We start from the raw sequence: 24,929 nt of genomic DNA, 5'->3' as shown, positions 1-24,929 counted from the left end.
TTTTTCAAGGATCCACCTGCATCAGATCTTGCCTGACAGTCTGTAGCATAATAATAATAATAATAATAATAATAATAATAATAATAATAATGATAATGTAAAAACATAAACATTTGGGTTCTTAAGAGAACAAAACTTTCATTTTCTGTCTCCAGTTGACTTGAAAGATATACTTTGAAACTTGAATGAGGTCTGTGTGAGGTATTAGCTTTTCAGTTTTGGTTTCAGGTTTCTTGAGTTTTCTTGGTAGCTGTAAACACTGCCAGCCTGAATACTTTTGTTACAAGCCCTCCTTGGGTTGAAATTAGTGCTGGATCCTCAGGAGAACTTTCCTCACATCCTGTGGATGGGATGTTTTTAAGGTGAGCAGGTCATTGACTCTCATCCCACTTTTAAGAAGTAGTCGTTTAAGTATGTGCCCAGCTGAGACCGAGTCTGGAAAAGCTCAAGTCATCTTCCAGTGCAGTAAGCGATGGGACAGTCATTAAATCCCAGTGTCCTGAGCAGATTGTTGCTTGGGTAATATCCTTTTCTGCAGTACCCCCTGCAGGGTTATTTGGGTATCAGATCTCCATAAATGGCCTCTCTGACTGTTAAGCAGCTGCCACTTCCCACCCCTGAGGTGGCTTTGTTTTCCGGGTGGGTGAATCAGTCCTTGCATGTAGTTTTGAAATGGTTAGAGAGCCTTTGGGAAGAGCGTGTAAGTTAGCAGCTTACAAATATGTGTCTTAAGGGAAAGAAGGTTTTATTTCTCTCAAAAGACAGCTATCCCTATGGACTCATAGGGCAGGACAAATTGAGTTTTTCAGAGTATTCACTTTTTAGAAGAATCAAAAACAGGAGAGGTAAATGAACATAAACATGAGCTAATTCAACGTAGAGGAAAATGTAGGTAGAATAGAACTGACATTTGTGTGTATGTGCATACATGCACACTTGTGTACTTGACAGATACTCATGTGAGATGAGAGAGTGACTGGAAATAGGGGCTGTCAGCAGGCAAGATGCCTTGGGTTTGGATGTTGTGAACATTGCCGTGGAAATAGGGCATGCAGAAGCATTTTGCTATCCCTTTCTTAATCAGCTAACAGCCTTTCTCAGCTTGGTGGCACTCACCTTCACTCTTCTCTCTTCCTGCAGTCAGTGAACCCTTACATCGTGAAGCTGTCCATTGTGGATGATGAAGCTACGCTGAACGTGAGTCTCTGGCTTCTTGAGCTTTTGGTGTTACTTCACTTGTGGTGGCCTTATTTTCAGTGGACTCTAAGAAGAGAGAAGCTGCTGGGTGGTGGTGGTGCACGCCTTTAATTCCAGCACTGAGGAGTCAGAGGCAGGAGGATTTCTGTGAGTCTAAGGCCAGCCTGATCTACAGAGCGAGTTCCAGAACAGCCAGAAACATTACACAGAGAAACTCTGTCTCAAAGCAACAACAGAAAAACAAAAACAAAAGAAAAGAAGCTGGGCAGTGGTGGTTGCAATGGACACTGGTCAGAAAGTTCAGGTTAAGGCTGTCCTGTGGTACTAGTGCCACCTGTCTCAAAAGAGAAGAAAAAGGGCTGGGGATAGAACTTACAAATTTTGGGTTCAATTTCCAGTGCACAATAAACAGATAAAAAATGAATCCCAAGCTTATTGGTGGTGGCGCACGCCTTTATTCCCAGCACTGGGAAGTCAGAAGCAGGTGGATCTCGGTGAGTTTGAGGCCAGTCTGGTCTACAGAGTTCCAGGACAGCCAGGGCTGCACAGAGAAACCTTCTCTCCAGAGAAACAAACAAACAAACAACCATTCCCCAAATCCCAGAAAGCAGAGTGCTTTATCATGAGTTTGGTTTTTGTTTTTCGAGTTTCACTGTGTAGTCCAAACTGGCCTTAAATTCCTAGTACTCCTGTTCCAGCCTCTTCAGTGCTGGATTACCAGTGTATGTCCTCCTGTGGCACCATATGTGTTGCCTGGTGTCTGAAAAGACCAGAAGGTGGCATCAGATTTCCTGGAACTGGAGTTAGAATGGTTTGAGCCTCCATGTGGGTGCTGGGAACTAAACCCGCGCAGTAAGTGCTCATTATCACCATGCCATCTCCAGCCCTGAAATGATACTATTCATAGCCTGACTCTAGGAAGCTGAAGCATTAAGGATGATGTATATCTGCCATATGTGTCCTGAAAATTTTGCAAAGTGAAAATTTTTCTGCTTTCTGGCTGTAGGGAGAAAAAGATGACCAGTATTTGGCTTTATCTCCTTATCTTCTAATTTTGTTGTTGTTGTTTTGTTTTTTGAGATAGGGTTTCTCTGTGTAATAGTCCTAGCTGTTTTATAACTTGCTTTGTAAACCAGGCTGGCCTCGGACTCATAGAGATCCACCTGCCTCTGCCTCCCAAATGCTGCGATTAAAGGCGTGCGCCATCCCTCCCTCCACCCCACCATAATTTCTGTTCTTGACGGCAGCTTTCTGACTGAGCTTCATGGGTATAGACTTTAGGGTTTATGTTCTCCCTGGCTGAGCTGTAGCTGAGCTGTAGCAATGCCACCAGCACCTAAAGGCTCCTTGCTTGTTTCAACTGTGCTGTGTTTTCTTTTCCAGGGGATGGGGCTTGTGATCACTCAGGCTTTGTCTGAGTACAATAGGTGAGTCTACTTCTCCACAGGGGAAAAGGCTGTTTCCCTTGAACTGGGTGAGTAGGGAAGAGGTTCGTTAGAATTCTTAGGTAAAAATTCCTAGCCTATCCCAAAGCTTAGTTAGATGTCTGGCTGCATGCAGATGCACCTGCTCAGCCTGCTGGTATCCGTGGGGCTCTGTTTCCTATTGCCTGGGAAAAGCGGCCCTCAAGTTAATGCCCACCTTAGTTTAAACAATTAGGCATATTCTCTTTCAGCCTTTGGTGTTTTGTTACAGATCATTTCATTAGCTTTTAGCTACAGAGCAGGCTTTCCTTTTTGTCCAGTGAGCCTCATAAATACCATTTTCCATGTAAGAAAGCTCGTGAAAACCACTTTAAAACTCGTTTTCTTGTTGTTGTTTGTTTGTTTTTGAGACAGGGTTTCTTTGTTTAGCCCTGGCTGTCCTGGAACTTGCTCTGAAGACCAGACCAGGGTAACCTCAGACCTTGAGATTCACCTGTCTTTTCTTCTGAGTGTTGGGATTAGAGGCGTGCACCACCAAGTCTGGCTAGAATTCTTTAAAAGAGTAGAAAAGAGAAAGCATATTGAGTTAGGTCTCATTTAACAGATTTGCAAATCTTTCTTTCTTTCTCTGGGGATTAAACCCAGGGCTTTATGCAAGCTAAGAACAACCCCTGTTACTGAGCTACACTCATGAACCAACTGTTTCTTTTTCATTAGTGGTTCAACTTCCTAGAGTCCTTGTTTAGTCTCTTAAGTTGATTCTTGGTTTTCTTCATCTCGTGGATGGTGAAGGATTTGGCATTCCATGAATGGAAACCAGGAATCTGTAATCCCACTAAGGGCCAGCCGGTATGTCCCTTCTCCACAAACGTTTTAGCTCTTCAACTTTCTTCCTCCTTCAAACAAACAAGGTTTTCACTGTCACAGCCTGAAAGAATTTTCACTGCCACACTTTTCAAGTAATCATCTGTTTGGGAAATAACTAGATCAGCCATATGCTAGAGGAATTTCACACTTTGCAGCTTGCTTTCTAAGTCTCTCCCAAAGTAGCCAGGCATTTTGGTACACATCCCTGCAGAGCAGATGGGTGCGCTCAGCTTGCGGGGGACTGCCGTGGCTAGAGCGTCATCATGCTTTAGTTCTGGAGTCAGACGTTCTGAGAGTACACTGCCCTGATTACCTAGAATGTCAGGGTTGAATATATACTTGGTAAAAAAAAAATTCCTGTAGTTTAATTTGGTTATTTTTTTTAGGCAGTATAAAGACAAGGAAGAAGAACACCAGAGCGGTTTTTTCTCTGCTTTAACAAATATGGTAAGTTCTACTTGTGCCTTTTCTCTTCCTGTTGAGAAGTACAGGAAGCCTTCAGGGGTAGGCATATTTAGGTTCAGTTTGGATATGTTTGAAATAATGGTAGCTGGGACTGCAAGGCCAATTTTTTTGTTATATAGAGAGGCTCTGTCTCAAACAAAGCAAAAACAACAACAAAAGAATTGACCTTGCAGTCCTAACTACTTGGTAAGATGGGGATTACTTGAACCTACATATTCAAGACCAACTTGGGCAACATAGTCAAGAATCCATTTCAAGAATGAGTTGGCTCTGTTTGGAAGCTGACTGTAGAACATAGACTAGAAGGGAGTCCTCCCCAGTGGCCTTTTGTAGTCTTCTGTAGCCACACGATCCCTAGTGACTGGATCAGGTTTGTCATTCCCATGCTCTGTTTACGTGGTGCTGAGGACTGAAGCTGAGCTTGGGAATGCTAGGCAATCACTGAAACCACAGGCTGGCACTGCAGGCGTACACTGCCATCTCCTGCAAGAAGAGAAATCTTAAAGAAGATAAAGAAAGTTAAAAAGTATAAAAAGGGAAAAAGAGAGAGGGAGATGTCTAAGTCTAGTGGATCCTAAAATGTAGGCAACATTGGAACCCATCTTTGTGGGGGGCATTAGTGTTCAGGTGCCTAGAGCTGAGGCAGCTTCTTGTACAGAACAGCTGCTTCTCTTCTCCTGGTGCCTATGCATTCTACCCTTTTTCTTCTTAGAGCCTGGCTTTAAAAGAATCTTATAACTCTGAGACATAAGTCATTGAAGTGTTTCAGAGGCTATGAAGCATGAATTTTATATTGATATTTGATTATGTGAATTAGATATATTGTTCTCAAACATCTTCAAAATTTTTTTAAGATTGACTATCTTGAAACCCAGGCTGGCATTGAACTTGTTATATAACTGAGGATGATTTTGAACTCCTGATCCTTCTTCTACTTCTCAAGCACTTAATTTGCAGGTGTGCACCACCACATCTGACTTCTGGAATCACATGTATTAAAGGCAGCTTGTGCCAGGTGTTTATCTGCTGCCCTTGACAGTATGTAAGCTTAAACCCTGTGATCTGAAAGGAGATAACAGGTTTTACATAGACAGTTCTAGCTGGTTGATAGCAGCTTACTCTCTCTGAAGTTTAAAAAATTATTTTCTTTTATTCCTTTTGAGACAAGTTTTTGACATGATAGCTCAGGTCGGCCCCTACATAGTCTGTGTAGCCCAGACTAACCTTGAACTTGTGACTTTGGGATTGTAGTTGTAGGTATCAGGACAAGCTTGAAGTTCTCTGTGAGTCAGTTCTGATTGCACATAAGCAGTTTCCAGGAAACATGCAGTGGTTAGAATATTTAGGCTGACATCTATCTTGACATTGTTACTAAACTTACACATTGAAAGCCTAGATGATGTAGTAGGAATCTCATTATTTCATTTATTATTGGTAAGTCTTTTACAGTTTTCAAAGTGGACTGGTTTTGTGTGTCACTGATGGTCCTGAGTTCCTTGTTTGCTACTAGAAGCAATGGTTATTCACTGGTTAAGCCCAGAGCCTTTCTCGGCCTCCTGTGTACAATCTGTGCTTCCTCCTTCCGTCCACAGGTGGGCAGCATGTTCATAGCAGATGCCCCTGAGAAGATCTCTGTACAGTAAGTACTTGGATGTTGTGTGTGCTCTCTTGCTGACTACGAGAGCACAGAGCAGAAAGTGTCACCTCCTCGCAACCTTTTATAGATTACAACCTTTTAAAATGATTTTTCCAGCGTTTCTTGGGGTTTAGGCAACCATGGGTTCTTGGAGATTTCTACTTTAGAGGTGCTGATAGAATGTCTGCTTGCCGTCCTTAAATAAACTGGGTGTGGTTGGCATGTGCCTGTTATCCCAGCACTCCTGAGGTGCAGATGGGAGGATCAGATGTTCACTGTCACCCTCTGCTACATAGTGAGCTCAGGCCAATCTGGACAACATGAGGCCCTGCCTTAAAGGAAAAAAATGAAGTTTTTGAGACATGATCTTACCTTGTGTAGTCCTGGCTACCCTGGAACTCTCTGTGTAGATCCTGGCTGGCCTTGAGTTTGTGGTAATCCTGTTACCTTGCCTACAGAGCATTAGGTCATTAGGTCACCATTACTAGCTCTGTCTCCCCAAATGCCTAAGGGCTGGGTGTCAACCCCTTCAGGTTTAGCTGGGTAGGGGCGGGAAGAATTGGCCTTTAACCTGTGGTCTTTTGCATATGTCCAAATGCTAAATAGAGGTATTGACAGTGAGGAGCTCTTGCGGTTATGTTTTACATTGTTTACTCTTAGAAGGAATCTGATTTGTTCTCTTTTTCCTTAGAACCAATGAGGCCATTCTTCTGGCACTTTATGAAGCTGTCCATTTAAATCGAAACTTCATCACAGTATTAGCTCAGGTTGGTTGTCTTTTTTTTAAGATTTATTTTATTTGTTATGTGTACAGTGCTATGTCTGAATGTTTGCCTGTAGCCAGAAGAGGGCATCAGATCTCATTACAGATGGTTGTGAGTCACTATGTGGTTGCTGGTAATTGAACTCAGGACTTCTGGAAGTCAGTGCTCTTAACCTCTGAGCTATCTTTCCAGTTCCCTTGGGTTGGTTCTCTTAAAAGTCCCAATACTGGCTGGTGGCCTGTACCCTTCATATTAGCACTGGGGAGAGAAGCAGGTGCATCTCTATGAGTTCAAGTATAGCCTGGGCTGTACATCCAGTTCCAGGCCAGCCAAGGCTGCAAAGTGAGACACACCCAGCTCCCCAATCCTTTTCTCCCTCAAATTTTATTTTACTTATCTTTTGTTTTTGTGATACTGTAGGATTAAATCCAGGACCTTGTACATATTAGGCAAATGCTTTCTCTGAGCAATATCCTCAGACCTCTTCTTTTTTTTTTTTTTAAATATTTATTTATTTATTTATTTATTTATTTATTATGTATACAATGTTCTGTCTGTGTGTATGCCTGCATGCCAGAAGAGGGCACCAGACCCCATTAGAGATGGTTGTGAGCCACCATGTGGTTGCTGGGAATCGAACTCAGGACCTTTGGAAGAGCAGGCAATGCTCTTAACCTCTGAGCCATCTCTCCAGCCCATCAGACCTCTTCTTGAATTTTATACAGAATCATTCCATTAAGAAGTCCATCTGAGCTGGGTGGTGGTGGCGCACGCCTTTAATCTCAGCACTTGGGAAGCAGAGGCAGGTGGATCTCTGTGAATTCGAGGCCAGCCTGGCCTTCAAGAGCTAGTTCCAGGACAGGCACCAAACCTACAGAGAAACCTTGTCTCGAAAAACCAAAACCAAAAACCAAGTCCATCCCAGCTCTTAGGAGGCAGAGGGTGGATCACTGAGAGTTCAAGGTCAGTCTGGTCTACAGAACTAGTTTCAGAACAGCTAGGACTGTTACAAAGAGAAACTGTCTCAAAAAAACAAACAAACAAAAAACCCCCCAAACCAAAAAAAACTCCCAGCTGTGTTTGTTTAAAACTCTGCTTGCATTTGTTGGTAGTTGTAACGGTGTAGCATCAGTTGCCTGTACTTTGTGGTGTCCTCAAAGGAATGTATCTAACTGGTGCTGAAGTAGGGCTAATGGCATGTAAAATTATGTCTGGACTAGTTTACTGATTCCATTACCTTATGAGAGAGTTTCGATGGGGCTGGAGAGATGGCTCAGGGTTAAGAGCACTTGCTGTTCTTCCAGATGATCCTGATTCAATTCCCAGCACTCACATGGCAGCTCACAACTGTCTATAACTCCAGTTCTAGGGAATCTGGTACCATCACACAGATATACATGCAGGCAAAACACTAATGAACATAACATTAAAAATAATAATAAATCACACAGAAACTATGAAAAATAAAAAAGGAGTTGACATTACTGCATTTTTCCTATCAGAGTCTGCTGATACTATTTTCTCTATGGAGTATATGGGGTTTTCTGTTAGGCTTTCTTCTTTCTAAACCTCTGTGTAATTACACTGGAGGTAGAATAGGCCAATTACATATGCCACTATCTTACCAGAGAACAAAAGTAAAAAACCATCCTAGCTAGGATGTGTTAGCTGTTAACAGACAAATAGTTTATACATATTGAAGCCAAGAATATATAAGATGCTTGCTTGTATGCTTGAGGGGTAGTTGGCACAGGAGGGAACCAAAACAAGCTAGACTGTGTAGTAGGAATGGCGGGCTGCATCCTGCCACCCGGCTAGCTTTACCCAAAATAATTACACAGAAACTGTATTCTTTTAAACACTGCTTGGCCCATTAGCTCTAGCCTCTTATTGGCTAACTCTTACATCTTGCTTTAACCCATATTTAGTAATCTGTGTAGCACCACGAGGTGGTGTCTTACCAGGAGAGATCTTAACCTGTGTCTGTCTTGGAGAGGAGAGGCATGGCGACTGCCTCATGGCGGTTGCCTCACTGCCTTCTACCCAGCATCCTGTTCTGTTTACTCCGTCTACCTAATTTTCTGTCCTATCAAAGAGCCAAGGCAGTTTCTTTATTTAACCAATGAAATCAACACAAAACAGAAGACCCTCCCACATCAGGACTGTAGCCGTGAAAGCTGTCTTTTAAAAAAGGAAGTGTTTTTAATCTTTTTTTTTGTTTGTTTTTTTTTTGTTTTTGTTTTTCGAGACAGGGTTTCCGTGTTTTTAATCTTAATGGCACACTGTTTAAAATATGTATGTAAGTTTCTTATACCCCCCCCCCACTGTGTAGGCCTGAAGCTGTCCTTGAACTCAGAGATCCACCTGTCTCTGCTTCCTGAATTCTGGGATTAAAAATTTATGCTGCCATACCATTTTTTTTAATGAATCTACTAGCATAATTTTAACTAAAAAGTAAGGCCATGTTTTGAAAACAATATGCTGTTTTTGGGTATGTTTTGAACTCTTACTAGTTTTCATAAGATAATATAAGAAAGTTTGTTATTTTTACCAAGTTTCTTGTCTGTCTATCAAATTAAATAACTGACTCAAGAAGAGGTGGGGAAGGTAAAGGACTGGCAAAGCTGTTGAAAACAGAAAGGGTTGGGGCAGGAGTGATGGCTCAGTGGTTGAAAGCACTGGCTGCTGTTGCAAAAGACCCAGGTTCAAATACCAGCATCTGCATGGCAGCTCACAACTGTCTTTTAACTCCAAGATCTGGCATGTTCACACAGACATACTTGCAGGCAAACACCAATGCACATAAAATAATAATTAAAAAAAAAAGAAAAGAAAGGAGAATGGAATCCTGAGCTTCCTTCTTCCAGTTGACGTGGCAGTAGCTGAGGAAAACCAAGGACACGGGGTCACCTCCATTGTCCACGCTAGATTTTTCCTCTGCCTTTGCACTGTGCATATTCTTGCATGGTTTTTCCTTATACTTTGTGTGTGTGTGTGTGTGTGTGTGTGTGTGTGTGTGTGTGTGTGTGTGTGTTGGGGGTGTTAGTGTAGAGTTCAGAGGATAACTGGATAACTTTTGGAAGTTGGTTCTAGGGGGGACGGGAGAGGCAGGGAGGGGAGCAGAGAAAAATGTAGAGCTCAGTAAAAATCAATAAAAAACCAGTATGAAAAAAAATCTTGAAACTTCATATTCTAAAAAAAAAAAGGAAGTTGGTTCTATACTTCTACCATATGGATCCTAGGTACCAAATTCAGGTCATCAACTTGGCAATGAGTACCTCACCCTCTGAGCTATCTTGCTAGCCTACATGCTTTTTTATTTATGTATTTTTCTTTTTTAACAGTAAGGCTGCTATTAGCCTACCTAGCTCCTTTTATGGTTCCTAGTATCCCCTTAGTTTACCTACATCTGTTTGTCAGTTCTACAGTCATGAAAATAGTTCATACATCTTAATAATTTATTGGTTTTTAAAATATGTGGCTTTACAGAAAAACTTGTGTAATGGAACCCAAATTTCATAATGAAAACTAACCCACGGCGTTTCTTGCTAGAGCTTAGCAGGCATCCATGGATTTCAAGCATTCAGGGCACAAATGCAGGTCCTCAGTGAGCTTGGTAGTCTCGTTTTGATCCTGGAAAGCCAGTAAGCATGTTTAGTGGAGGATACTTAAAGAGAACTATATTTTCTGTTTTCTTACCCATCCGTTCCTCTTTCAGAGCCACCCAGAAATGGGGTTGGTGACAACCCCTGTCAGTCCTACTCCAACAGCCCCAGTCACACCACTTGGGACCACTCCACCCTCCTCTGATGGTGAGGCCACCACTTTTATTGTGTTCTTGGTTAATATGAGTATAGATCTTTCTTTTTCTTGTTCTTTCCCCTCCCTCCCTCCCTTCCTCCCTCCCTCCCTCCCTCTCTCCCTCTCTCCCTCCCTCCCTCCCTCTCTCCCTCCCTCCCTCTTTAGTTTTCAGAGACAAGGTTTCTTTGTGTAGCCCTGACTGACCTGGAACTCTCACTGTAGACCAGGCTGGCCTTAAACTCAGAAATCTGTCTGCCTCCTGAGTGCTGGGATTAAAGGCATGTACCACCTATTGCCTGGCTGATTCTAGATCTTTCAGTGCTAAGCACAGCTGTATTGAGCAAAGAATACATTTGTTAATTCTTTTAATTTGTTTGAGTGGGTAATTAATGTTGGCATACATCTGTAATCCCAGCTACTTGAAGACTGAGGTAGAAGGGTTACAAATTCAAGGCCTGCTTGGTCTGCCTAATGAGTTAAAGGCCAACCTGGTCAATTTATCGTGGCCCTGTCTCAAATTTTAAAATGAGATGGGGATATGACTTAGTGGTGGAGTGCATGCATGAGCCCTACATTTAACCCCTAAGACCGAGTAAGAAGAAGGAGAGAGAGAAAGGAAAAAGAAAGGGAAGAAATTTGTCTGCATTGGAGACTGTGTCATGTACCCTATTTTTCCAGTGTTTGGAGTCTGAAGTGGGAAAGCCACTTGAGCACAGTGATTTGAGACAATCCTAGGTGACACAGTAGACTATATTAAAAAAAAAAAGAGAAAGACAAGTATATGATGCTATTCTTTATGCTTTCTGAAGTTCCAGAGAAAATTATGGCAAGATAGTTGAGTTGAGTGTTTCTTCTGTGTGTAAGGAAACGGCACTTGGAGCCGGAGAATGGCTTTGCAACTAAGAGCACACACTCCTGTTGCAGAGCACTTGAGTTCAGTTCCCAGCACCCACATCAGGCAGCTCTCAGCTGCTGTGCTCAGAGGGAACCTTACACTCCAGCCCTCCAGGTACACACACACGTCCACATAATTAAAAATTATAAAAATGAATCTTAAAAGAAAGCATTTTATTTACATCCATGTGTGGTAGTATATGCCTGTAATCCCAGCTGGAGGAGTTGGAGGGAGGAGCATCAGTTCAAGGGCCTGGGCTGTGGTGGCGCACACCTTTAGTTCCAGCTTTTGGGAGGCAGAGGCAGGTGGACCTCTGTGAGTTCAAGGCCAGCCTGGTCTACAAAGTGAATTCCAGGACAGGACAAACAGAGCTGTCACACAGAAACTCTCTTTCAGAAAGAAACTATTATTGTTGTTCACCCCCTACATTTTTTTTAAATGTAACAATTTTTTTTTTTTCTGATTCTTTTGGAATTTCACATCCTGTGCCGCAGTGGCACTCATTTCCCAGTTCTTTCGTGTTTGCCACCTTGTAGCCACCCTGCACTTCCCAAAGAACCTCAAAAACTCACTGTCTTGCCTGCCTCCCCGTCACACACTGATTGTTGTGGGGGAGCTGTGGTGTTGCACACAGTGGACCCTTTTGCCCAAAGAACCTTCCTTGGAAATGTTCGTTGCAGTGAGTTGTTGGCCTTTGGCTTCTCTACACCTTCAGTCCTGACTCCTCCATAACACTCTTCTCAGATATCCTGATGTTGCGTGAGTCATGGAGATCCTGGGGCTGTGGTTCCACAAGACCAGTTCCTTCAGGTCATAGATGGGGAAATGGCGGAGTCAGCCCATATTGGTTTCCAGACAGGGGTTCTCTGTGTAGCCCTGGCTGCCCTGGAACTCACTCTGTAGACCAGGCTGGCCTTGAACTCACAGAGATCCTCCTGCCTCGGGCCCTAGTGCTGGGATTAAAGGTGTACACCACCACATTTTTATATAGTGCTGAGCATTAGAATTTTAATGCAGTATAAGCAGCAGAGAAGTATGGCAAGGAACTGTCATTGATCTTCAGATCTATGACAGCAAATTGGGGCTTTTTAGAATTGAAAGCCAAATTCCAAAATATCTTAATGAGAAGTATAGTGAGGACTGCCTACTTGTCTGTTTATTCAGGTCACTGCTAAGCCAATGGAAACACTGTACTTTCTCTTTAAGGATGGAGCTTGCCTAGTTACCATGGATATCCAAAGCCATAAATGTGTGTTTGTGAGTGTGTGTGTTCTCAGTTCCATGTGATGTTGGGGTTTGGATGCTTCGGAGAACTGCCTTTCAGCTGTTGATTGTGAACACTTCACCCACACCCTTGATTATGCAATGGCAGGATTTGTGCTTACCTACAACCACTGAGCTTTTAGCCTGCTAGTGGGAACAAGTCAGCCCACTTTCAGATGACTGTCTCTCTTGACAAAAGCTCCCGAGAAACATTATAAAAGGCAGCATTAAGGAACGATGCTTGCTTACAAGGGAGATTTTACATTATGAGGGATTTGATTCTGCCTTTATTTTTTTCTTCTAACTCATTTCCTTTCTGTAGGGGTCCTAAGTATTGTAGCCTTATTTTCAATTTGTGGTTTTTAATTATAGTGCTTCTCTGTAGCCCAGTTATATTTAAGGTATGTCACTGGTGCTATTATTTTTAAAAGCCAGCAGTTAGCTGTAACATTTGTTCGCAGCTCAGACTTGACATTTGACAACTCCGCCTTGGCATGAGAGGACTTTCTGGTAAACTAAAAATATATATAGTTCTATATTTCTACATATTATGTAAGATAGTTTTCTAGTTATCACTGTGCGTGAGTGGGCTAAAACTTCCACTTACCAGTTAGATAACAAAAGAATGATTATGGGTTCTGAGTTCAGAATGGCTGTGGTTTGAAATGACAGCCTATGAGACCTTTTAGGTTTGTTGTTTTTGAGACAGAGTCTTATCTATAGCCCAATCTGACCAGGACATCTGTTAGTGTTTCAATATAAAAATAAACTTATCTTTTATTTCTTCTTGGGGGCCAAATTATGGGAAAACAGCCAAGGATTGGGCATACTAATTTCTTCTCATAAGGCTTTTGCTGTGTATTGTGGAGCCATAATGTACAGTGTTTCCTATTGTTAATAAATGTCCTTTGCATACATTGTAATAACTCCAGAGGGATCCATTATAGTCATGAATACATATTATGACTAATATCCCAAACTTAGAAGTGTGTTCATAGTTTAAAAATACAGCTGAATGCTATAGATTTCCAAATGTCGCTGGGCCATCTTGAGGCTCTTTTTGTGTATGTGTTATGTTTTAGACACTGTTAAAGCACTAAGTGGTTGACTAATTCTATTTTTTTTTTTTTTGTTTTTTTGAGACAGGGTTTCTCTGTAGCTTTGGAGCCTGTTCTGGAGCTAGCTCTTGTAGACCAGGCTGGCCTCGAACTCACAGAGATCCGCCTGTCTCTGCCTCCCGAGTGCTGGGGTTAAAGGCATGTGCCACCACCGCCCGGCTGACTAATTCTAATTTAACATCTTTAGATCTTGGGAACTCCAAGAGAAAGCTGCTGTACTTGGGTTGATTCTGATTCCCCACTGTGCACTGGGGCCAGGACAGTGGACTGAAGGATCTTCTCCTAGAAGCAGAGGCTAGATATGTAAACTTCTACTCCAGGATGCTGCTCAGGGATGTGCCCTGTTTTCTCTCTGCTATTGCATTTCAGGTTACTCTTCACAGGGAAAGGATTAAGGGGTAGAATTTGCACATAGTTCTTCCTCAACTTTCGCCCCTTTCATCTTGGGTACTTTTAGTGTAAGGGCTTGTTCTCGTACTGAGCAGATTTCTCCTTATTAGGAAGAATTCTTCCTTTATTTTAAGTAAGAGACTCGTCAAAGCAGGCTCATTTATATTCAGTATAACTTTTTCCTTGAGTTAGAAATGACAGTGCCTCTAAGAAGGACCTTGAACTTGATTACTTGGGGCTGGAATAGAATTGCATCCTTTTCTAGCATATTAGGAGAAAAACTCTTTCTGGATTGACTCTGGATGAAAAAGAAGGTTGGCAGGTTTGGGGGAGCATGGGGCACAGGGTTCAAGAGGCCTAGTGAGAGTAAATAGAAGTTTTATGGAAAGTACTTGGTCCTCCTTCTGTGGTGGGAAAAGCTTATTTAGTCATTTTCTTGCCTGCTGGCAAATTGGCTATGTGGGTAGAGTGTGAGGTGGAATATGTCATGGGCTAAGTGTTTTATTTGTTCTATTCCAGTTCTAAGTTCTGTGGAACTCTCACTGGATGCAGATGTACAGACCAGTAACCTACTGATAACCTTCTTAAAGTATAGCTCGATTGTCATGCAAGACACTAAAGGTAAGACACGTTGTCTTGGAGGTGTGCCTAACATCAAAGAGCAGAGGCTGAATTTTGAGGCTTTCATCTATGACCTATTGGGGCCTCCTGTGCAGGTGATGGACCTGGGCTCTGGAAAACAGTGATTTCTCACTGCTGGGTGACAGTTAGATGGTGTTGGGAAAACCCGAAGTTGGAGGAGAGGGCTTAAATATAGAAAAGGAAAAAAAGTTGATCCCCACAAGAATTAGCAGGTGTGCTTAGGAGGTCTTGTTGAGTGGATGCACGCTCTTCTGTGGGAGCTGGGTGAGGGGTTAGCATGCTTCAGGGGATTCCCTTCTGAGGATGCACACCGGGAGCATCGACTTGTGGTGAGAGTCGGGATTCGGGGGCTGTGCTGCTTATCACTTAAAATAGAAAAGCCGCTAACCCTAGATACAGTGCAGAAGAGGAAGAGAACTGAGTGTTGGGTTATTACTGTGAGCTAAGGGCCCTTGAGAGCTTGGACTACAGCGTGACACCGCCACGCCCGCGGTCTGCAGCAGCGCTGCCTTTCCTTTCCGACTTCCAGGTCTTCTGCTCATTTTGCTGCAATTTTCTCTCTCTTTTTGGTTCTGATTTTTGTCTTTTATTGTGGTTTTGAGACAAACTGAGATCTATCTGTCTGTCTATCTATCTATGTTCAGTGCTCTGTCTCATCTGCCTTAAGTTTCTTTTTGTGTCTTTGTTGTTTTGGCTATAACACTTTAAAGAACACTGCAGGTATCACTAGTTCACAAAGTTCACTTTGGCCTGCACCTCCAGAAATCAAAAACACTTTCCCAGGTAGCTAAAATGTCATTATTATATCTACAAAAATCCCAAAATGGCTCTCTAAGAGTGTGTGAAATTTAGTTCCTGTTGAAGTTTCTTCAGTGACCCTCAAATCCCTTCCTCCTTCTTACAAAAAGGACAGTGTCATATATGTAGACAATGAACGTTAGTAGCTTTTAAAGTAGATGTCAATTTTCTTCATTTTTTTTTAAAATTCTGACACAGGGACTCACTGTTTAGCCCTGTGTGGCCTGGCACTTACTGTGTAGACCTGCCTGGCCTGAATTCTTAATTCTGCCTCTGTACTTCTGGGATTAAAGCATGCACCACCACGCCCGGTCCTGATCTTTGATCTTCTTCCTTCTCCCACTGAAAGCCACTTCGCAACAAGTTCCCATCCCAATTTCTTGTTTTGATGATTGATTTATTTATAGATAGGAATGTTTTGTCTTTAGGTATGCAGAAAAGGGCATCATATCCCATGGGGCTACAGTTAGAGAAGTTTGTGAGCCCCTCTATGGCTGCTGGGAATTGAACTCAGGACCCCTGGAAGAGTAGCCAGTGCTCTTAACTGCTAAGCCATCTCTCCACACCTCAATGTACTTTTTACCTCAATATTTCTTTCTTCTTTCTTTCTTTCTTTCTTTCTTTCTTTCTTTCTTTCTTTCTTCCTTTCTTTTTTCCTTCCTTCCTTCCTTCCTTCCTTCCTTTCTTTCTTTCTTTAATTTGGGTTTTGACATTTTATTTTTATTGATGCTAAGGGACCTTAAAATACGGTTTATAAGTTTTTGGCCTATTTGAAAGACCTGGCTAGCCCTGAAAATAGAGATTTTTTTTTCCTTTTGGTTTTCAAGACAGGGTTTCTCTGTAGCTTTGGAGCCTGTCCTGGAATTAACTCTTGTAGACCAGACTTGACCTTGAACTCACAGAGATCCACCTGCCTCTGCCTCTCAAGTGCTGGGATTAAAGGTGTGCACCATCACTGCCCTTCCCAATACTACTTTCATGACTCCTTTTTGTGTGTGGCCTACTGAGTTTAAATACTCTTTGGTTTTATGTTCATGTGTGTGTGCCTGAGCGCATACTTATGTACCCACATGTGTAGTGTGGGAGCCGGTGGAGATTGGAGAAGGTGTTGGATCTCCTGGAGCTGGAGTTAGGAAGAACACTTTTGAGCTGTCTGTCAGTGCTGGGAACTGAACCAAGGTCATGTCTTCTGAAAGAGCAATGATTGTTGAGACCATCTGTAGCACCCCCTGAGTTTAATTACAAGTTTCTTGCTCACTGTGGATGGGAGGCTATTTTCTGGAGCAAGAGTAACTTATCCATAGTTACACTACTGAAGAAAATGACATTCCTCCCCAAGTAGCTATTCATCGCCAGTAGTCCCAGATGGAAGGATGGGTCCTCAGGATAAAATGTTGATACCCAATATTGTGTAGGTCTTGTGTATGTAACCCAGCTACAGTGATTTCATGGGTGTGATTGCTATGTCATATCCAGAAGCCGCTTTTTTGCCGCATGACTCTATCTTCTGGCTCTTACATTCTTCTTGTTCCCTCTTCTGACGTTTCCTAGGCCTTGGAGCAGGTGATAAAGCTGTCCCATTTAAGGTCAAGTATTCTCCATTACTTAGTTTTGATGCTTTGACACTTACTGGTTTCTGCATTAGCCATGGTGTTTTAGTTAGGGTTTCTATCTCTGTGAAGAGACAACATGACCACGGCAACTCTTAGAAAGAAAAACATTTTTTTTTTCCCAAAGACAGGGTCTCTCTGTATAATAGCCCTGGCTATTCTGGAACTCACTTTATAGACCAGGCTGACCTCAAACTCACAGAGATCTGCCTGCTTCTGCCTCCCAAGTGTTGGGATTAAAGGTGTGCACCACCACAACCCAGCCAAAGGAAAACATTTCTTTGGGGCTGGCTTACAGTTCAGAGGTTTAATCTATTGTCATGGTGGGAAGCATGGAGGCATGCAGGCAGACATGGTGCTGGGGAGGTACCTGAGAGTTCTACATCTGGATCTGCAGGCAACAGGAAAAGAGGAAGAGGGGGAGGAGGGGGGGGAGGGGGAGAGGGAGAGGGATACTGGGATTGGCTTGAGCATCTAAAATCTCAAAGCCTACCCCAGTGACACACTTCCTCCAACAAGACCACACCCACTCTAACACCTCCTAATAGTGCCACTCCATGTGGGCCAGCGGGGCCCATTTTCATTCAGACTACTACCATGGGGTGTTGCTTTAAAAAGCTTCTCTGATAAAGACCTCTCTCTCTCCCCTGCTCTTTCTCTTTTGGTTTCTTTCTTTGTCTCCAGTATCCTAGGTTGGTCTTATACTTGTTCTGTTGTAGAGGCTAGCCTTGAACTCTTGATCCTCCTGTCTGTTTACAAGTATTAGAATTACATATGTGTACTTCCATGCCCACTTTAGTTATTAACTTATGGTCTATGAGTAACTTCAGATTTCCATATATTGTAAGTCAATTTTATTGTAGAACAAACAATTGTTAAAAATGAATTGTTTTTGCTGCCTTACTTTATGTGAAGAGAGTTTCCTAAGAGCCTCTGAGGTGGGCTTAGGCTCCTTTCGGCATGATTTTTACTTCAGAAGGCTTTTGTTTGCCAAGTGAGCAGGTTTCTGTTGTAAGGGTTTTCAAGAGCTCTGGAAAGGAAGGAGTAAAGGCTCAGGAGCTCTGGAGTGAGGAGGAAACACTGAAAGACAGAGATTGGAAAACTGAAAGATCAATATGGGAAACTAAGACTTGCCAGAGCCGAAAGGAGCCTGAGTGTATGAGTCTACCGGTTCTGTATTCAGACACTGCGTGAGCTGTTATTGGAAAACTCTGCCTTGGAAACTTGGGCATTTCCTTTTGTATCACATGTTACTCTTTGAAGAGTAAGTGCTACATAGGGTTAACTCCATGCAGGTATTCCAGGTCACCAACTCCTAAATATAGAACATAGGGTTAACTCCATGCAGGTGTTCCAGGTCACCATCTTCTATCATAGAACATAGGGTTAACTCCAAGCAGGTGTTCCAGGTCACCATCTCCTAACAGAGCAGTCCATTGGGAACTGCTGAGGTGATTGGTTCTCTGAGACTTGGCAAGTGAGATCTGGCAGGCAAGGATAACAAGACTCTAGTGTATCTGAGTTTCCTGAGGCTATTGCTTCTGTATGGAAATGGGTAGCCTGTTCCTTTCTCTACCAATATTGCAACAACCACAGCAGAAAGAAATTGCATGGATGTGACCCAGAAAAATGAACTTTTAAGCTTTGCTTGATATAACACAGTGAATCGAGGCTCTTGGAATGCATTTTTAGCTCTAACAGTTATATAAGCCTCTGTCCTGGTCACTTCAGGTTCATAAATACAAGTCCAAATTACAGACTAATTAATAGCCAGTATGTGTGGTCGCAGTGTCTATAGACTGCAATATATTTTTGCCAGTGGGACGTCTAAATATGGCAAGGGCAAGGTTAGATATGCAGAATAGTTTATTTAAAAAAATGACTGTTCCGTGGCTTCATTTGCCCATCTCTTCCCCTGTCTTAGCCTAAGACTTGCTGTGCTATGCCCTGGCTACAGGATCTCATGATCATTGTGTGTGTGTATTTTGTGTTCTGGGAATGGAACCTAGAGCCTTATCCATGGTGATCAAATGCCCTACCACTAAACCGGATCCCAGCTTCACATTATGATCTTAGGAGCAGTAGAGCTGATGGTTTCTTTGTCCCAGACAAGACATCTTTTTCTTTTCTTTGTTTGAGAAAGGTTCTCACTCTGTAGCTCTGAGTGGCCTGGAACTCACACTATGTAGACAAGAACTCAGAGATCCAGCTCTCTCTGCCATTAAAGTGCTGGGATTAAAGGTGGTTACCACCATCCCTGGCTTTCAGATACTTTTTTTCTAATGTATGCATCAATTGACATCTGTAATTTGGGCTTATTTATTCATTTTTGTGTAAATGTATGTATCTATGTGTATAAGTATGGTGAGTTGCATGGGTGTGCCTGAAGAGGGTGTCAGAGATAGAACATGGATGCTGGAAACTGAACATCGGTCCTCTGGAAGAACACTCTGTAACAGGAGGAATGGGCCTGCTTTCGTCCCGGCTAGCTTGGCTAACTTACACCCAAAATAATCATACAGAAATTGTATTAATTAAATCACTGTCTGGCCCATTATCTCTAGCCTCCTATTGGCTAACTCTCACATCTTAATCTAACCCATTTCTATTAATCTGTGTTCACCACGAGGTCGTGGTTTACTGGGAAAGATTGAGCGTATCTGACCCGGCAGCTCCATGGCGGCTCTCCATCTCCCTTTTTCCCAGCATTCAGTTCTGTCTACTCTGCCTACCTAAGTGCTACCCTATCAAAAGGCCAAAGCAGTTTCTTTATTCAACCAATGAAAGCAACACATAGACAGAAAAACCTCCTACACCATTTCCCCTTTTTCTGTTTAAACAAAAAGGAAGGCTTTAACTTTAACATAGTAAAATTACATATAACAAAACAGTTATCAAGCAAGAATTATAGTTACAATATTTATATCTACTTTATCTTTTATCATAACTAAGGAAAACTATATTTATAAATTCTTCAACTCCATCAAAGACTCCAGAAGGATATATTACCTAAGTAAATAGGAAGTGCACTGTAAGCAGTTTCCAAAATTCTAGAAATGACAGAGACATCTCACTGCCTGGACAGTCACCCAAAGTTATTCTGTACCGATGGGGCATCTATCTTCAGTTTACAGGCCCATTGTATCCAGCAGACTTTTCAATGAAGCAGGAAATTTCAAAGACAGTTCAGTTACTTTCTTCTGTGTCCTGAAGAATGTCTCACAGACTCATATGAATCAGGAACACCAAAGGATCATCTCACCTTTAGGCAAGTTCAGCAGTCATATCTCTGTGGGTTCTTCATGTCCAGTTTATGCATCAGTCCAGGCAAGAGCAGTTTCTTGCCCAAATGGCTAACCAACTCCATAAGGAGCCTCTTTGATGCCCATCTTCCTCTTGAAGTAGCTTGGTGCTGCCAAGGGCAGACGTGTCTCATTGTCATGAAAAGCCCTAAGTTATTAAAACATTTTAAATGCCATATTCTGTAGTCTTTGAAAGATATGAAGAATGCCTATCTAACTGAAATATATCTCTATATATCTAGAAAATCTCACATGACTACAAGCTTGACTATTACCAATGATTATCCATTAACAACCTATATTTCCTAATTATACATTTTAAAATAAACTACACAATCACAATACCTTAATCAAGAGCAGAAATACCCAAGATTGACCTTAAATTTACATCAATAAAGCAAAATCCATACCAATGCAAACTATTCATATCTATATCATATCCCCCTTTAAATGTAAAAGAACATTTATAAGCAATATTTGAAAATATGGGCATAGTTTTTTTCTCTCCAAACTTCTTCCTGCTGTATGGGGTCACTGTTAATCAGGTCTTTGATGGTGTATCCTGTATGCTAGGTTCATCTCAGTCGGCAGTTGAGCAAAGTAAGTTTTTGAGGGTGTTTAGAGCAACCTTTCGGGAGGGCGTGGTCTATTATACCATATTTGCCTGGAGGCAATTCACAAGTACTCATCTTCTGTGAAAACAAAACAACAACATCTTTTCCAAAGCATCATATCCTTAGACCCAAATTCTGAAGTCATAATACCTTTATAATATACATGCTGGTTTAGCTTAGCAGTTGATACAATGAAATGTCTCTCTGTACTTAGCTCCTTCACACTCAAAAAATTTAAAGAAGACACAATAATATATAGAATTCAGACTCTGACTTTTTCATTTTTATGTGGCTTATTTTTACTCTTACACTCTTAGCCTCTGAGCCATCTTTGCAGCACCCTGTGCTGGTTAGTATATTGTGAAACATCATAAACTAAATAATATAGTCGTGAAACAAATGAGTTCAGCTTTAAAAACGTGTTATTATGTTATTGAAGCTGCTTCCTCAGTCATTCCTTCCTGTTCCTTTTCTAGAATTTTATGTTTTCATCCCTTTGGTTTCTCTTTTAAAGTTCTTTAAAAATCCTTGGTACTTGTGTCTTTGGTGTTGTTACCTTAAAGAGAAATCTATTCAATTTAAAAATAGGCACTAGGGTCGGGGAGTATAACATGAGGCCTGCTTGTTGGGGTGGCTGTCCTGCCCAGTTCCCACAGTATTTATGCCCCATAGAAAATCACACAGAGATCTATATTAATGATAAATTGATTGGCCCATTAGCTCAGGCTTCTTATTAGCTCTTATATTAACCCATTATTCTTATCTATGTTAGCCACATGGCTTGGTACCTTTTTCAGCGGGGCATGTCACATCTTCCTCCTTCAGTGTCTGGACAGGACTGCAGGAAGAGCTTTCTCCTTCCTAGGATTCTCCTGTTCTCGTTGCCCTGCTTCTACTTCCTGTCTGGTTGTCCCACCTATACTTCCTGCCTGGCTACTGGCCAATCAGCATTTATTGAAAACATAATTGACAGAATACAGAATTGTCCTGCACCACGGGAGTATGGTTTTGTGTGGAGCTCTTGCTTACCACATGTAAGGCTCTGGATTTAACTGAAAGAAAAGGCATGGGCATGATAACAGGAATGATTACAAGGGATACATCTTGGACAGATACTTCATAGGCTACCAGGATAAATAAAATATTTTTCTTTGCCTAGGAGGGAAGCAAGACCACCTTGATTTTTATTCATGAGTATGTGTTTTAACTGTATACAAATGCAGCGTGTGTGTGTGTGTGTGTGTGTGTGTGTGTGTGTGTGTGTGTGTGTATGTAGAGGCAACCTTGGGTGTCATTCCTCAGGTACTATTCACCTGTTTTTTTTTTTTGAGATTAAGTAGGTAAAGCTGGCTGACCAGCAAGTTTCAGGGATCCTTTTTCTCTTTCTCCCTAAAGCTGGGATTACAAGTGTGTATCACAGGCTTTTTACATAAAATTGAATTGAAGTCCTCATGGTTGCAAGGCAGTGCTTTACTGACTGAACTATCTCCTAGCCCTTCATTCATGACTTCTGTGCAATACTCTTCTTCATGATTGACATCTTTGATCTCTATTCATTATGTAATTTGGATTATGTATAGAGAAGACGTTTTTTTTCTTTACAGATGAACACAGGCTTCATAGCGGCAAACTCTGTCTGATTATCCTCACATGTATTGCAGAGGTAGGTCTTAATGGGACCTTTGGGTGTAAGTTGGTTTCTTCCAGAATGCTCTTTTTCTGCCCACCTGCTCCTGTCACATGACTTGAGGGTCCTTTGTGTTGTTCATCTCCTTCCTCCAGAATTGAGCTTAGGTAACAGGGCCTTTGCTTTCGTCACCTCTGTGTTCTCGTTATCTGGCACACATAAACTCAATTAGCATTAGATGAATTAGTAGTGAACTTTGAGGTGCTGGGAAATGTAGCCTTTGGTAGAGTGCTTATCTAGTATTTATGAAGCCCTGGCTTTGATTCACAATACCACATAAAAACATCCTGGCATGGCACAGCACTCTGGAGGTGGAGCCAGGAAGATTAGCATTTCAAGGCTTTACTTGACTGTAATAGTGAGTTTGAGGCAAGCCTGGGAATACATGAGACCCTATTTCAGACAAAACTCAACAAAACTGATACAGTGACTATGATAGCTGAGAATAGGATGGATGGTTCTGGCTGGTTCTCCAGACGTCCCCCTTTTTAAAGACGGAGGGTCTGTTATAGTCCAGGCTGCTCTTGAACTTACTATGTAGTTATGGATAACCTTGAACTTCTTATTCCTCTGAGTAGAATTACAGACACACTGTGCCCACCATGCCTGGTTTTCTGACTTTATGTATACTACACAGACACACTGTGTCCCACCGTGCCTGGTTTTGTGACTTTATGTATACTACACAGGGCTATACTGAGCTACACCCATCTGTGTTTTGGTCCTTAGCAATTCTAACCAGGAGATTTAAAACTTTCTAGAAAGCCAACCTTTTCCCTTCGGAGCTGCCTGTGTTGTGCCTTTTGTGTTTAGTAAGTTTTAAAAGGAGCTAAAGTATCCTGGGGGTATAGGAGTACAAGAAAAATAGAGGAGAATGGTTACATTTTGGTGGTGAACAAGAATTGACGCAAGAAGAGGTGTGTATGAGTTACTTTTCTCATTTTTGTGGCCTAATTCCAGATAAGTAGAATTTACATGTGGGCGAGATTGTTCAGTTGGTAAAGGCTCTGCTACCGAGCCTGATGACATGAGTTTGATCCATTGGATCCACATGATGGAAGAAGAGAGCTCACCAACTCTTGCAAACTGTTCTCTGACCTCCACATGCATACTGTGGTGGATGTGCACGCTCACGCACACACACATACACACACACACGCGTGCACACACACACAAAATGTGATTTACAAAAGGAACTTGAGGCTTTCTTTTGGCTCCTAGTCTGAGGTGACCTAGTCCACCACAACAGAGCAGACATGCCTGTGGGGGCCTGCAGCAGCCTTTTCAGGGCACTAGTTGGGAAGCAGAAAGAGACAAACTAACACTGACGTCTATCAATTAGGCTTTCTCTTTTTTCTCCTCTTGTTCATGTTGAGTCCTTAGCCATGGGGTAGTAGCAGACACATTTAGGGTGAGTCTTCAGTTCCTTAGTGTAACCTCTTGGAGACAGCCTTGTAGACATACACGGAGGATGGCTCATCAGTGATTTGAAAGCCAGTCAGCTATGGAAAGGTCATTCTTTGTGAGAAGGCCCTTAGCTAGCAGTGACTCCCAAAGATGGTGGAACTTGAGCTAGATTAGAGCTAAATTTATAACTACTGCCTCTCCTGTCAGAACTCCTTTCCCTCGTTTGTTTTTTAAGACAGCAGCCAAGGTACTCCACAGGGTGCAGTGGTCTCTCACGCATTCACAAGGCTAGAAGAACTGCCTATTAGCAGTGGGCCTCCTATAACTGCTTTTCACAAACATTCAAAGAAAATCCTTAAAGGAGTTGTTCTTCACAAATTGTAACAGTCCCTGTAATTGGAGTCTGTAGGCATGTCAGATCTCAGGAAGATGTTGGGAGAGGGCCAGGGGATGCTTATTTCCAATCAACTGTGAGAAGAGTTGATTTTTCCCCCAGTCTTTAGAAGACAGGGAGAGATGGGGTCTTGTCTGCTTCAGTGCTGCCAGCATAGCAGTTATTTCCCGCTGCGCCGAGCTCACTCCCAGCAGAGCACAGGCCTCCTCATTCCTGGAGCCCCATGTGGCGTCTGCACATGCATCCTCTGCCCCTGTGAGAGCCTCCAAGCTGTCACAAGCACAGCTGACTTCTTGGGCAGATGGGAAGGAAGCGAGACTAGGAAAACAGATTCCTCTCATCATTTGTCTCAAGCCCCTGGATTTTAATATTTTATTGTATTTAATTTTCCCAGAGATCTTTGATCCACTAAAGACATACTGGGAATTTTACTCAATTTCATGACTTAAGTAAGGGGTTGATGTAAAGGCTCTAGGCTTATTACACTAGCTCTCCAGTGGATCCTGAAAGTAGTTTATAAAGGTCCAAGGATTTGGACTGAGAATGTAATTCAATTGGCCAAACACTGCTTAGCATGACCAAATCTGGGGTTCAGTTTCTTCCTTTGCATAAACTGGTATGCCTATAATCTCAGCACTCAGAAGCAGAGGTAGAG

At 42.2% G+C, this 24,929-nt stretch overlaps 1 protein-coding gene across 1 annotated transcript in view; it reads left to right on the top strand.

The window, feature by feature from the left end:
- Nucleotides 1-24,929, top strand: part of Armh3 (armadillo like helical domain containing 3) — a 203,642-nt gene that overhangs the window by 38,415 nt on the left and 140,298 nt on the right. The window contains exons 9-16 of the mRNA XM_038330160.1: nt 1,141-1,197; nt 2,581-2,624; nt 3,875-3,935; nt 5,546-5,592; nt 6,281-6,356; nt 10,072-10,165; nt 14,340-14,441; nt 22,391-22,449. Of these exons, the coding sequence (XP_038186088.1) occupies nt 1,141-1,197; nt 2,581-2,624; nt 3,875-3,935; nt 5,546-5,592; nt 6,281-6,356; nt 10,072-10,165; nt 14,340-14,441; nt 22,391-22,449 (540 nt within the window). The remainder of the gene's footprint in view (nt 1-1,140; nt 1,198-2,580; nt 2,625-3,874; nt 3,936-5,545; nt 5,593-6,280; nt 6,357-10,071; nt 10,166-14,339; nt 14,442-22,390; nt 22,450-24,929) is intronic.

Source organism: Arvicola amphibius, chromosome 1 (genome assembly GCF_903992535.2).
Source record: "Arvicola amphibius chromosome 1, mArvAmp1.2, whole genome shotgun sequence".
Classification (NCBI taxonomy): Eukaryota; Metazoa; Chordata; class Mammalia; order Rodentia; family Cricetidae; genus Arvicola; species Arvicola amphibius.
The sequence above is the reverse complement of the archived record's forward strand: the minus strand, read 5'-3'. Positions and strand labels throughout refer to the sequence as shown.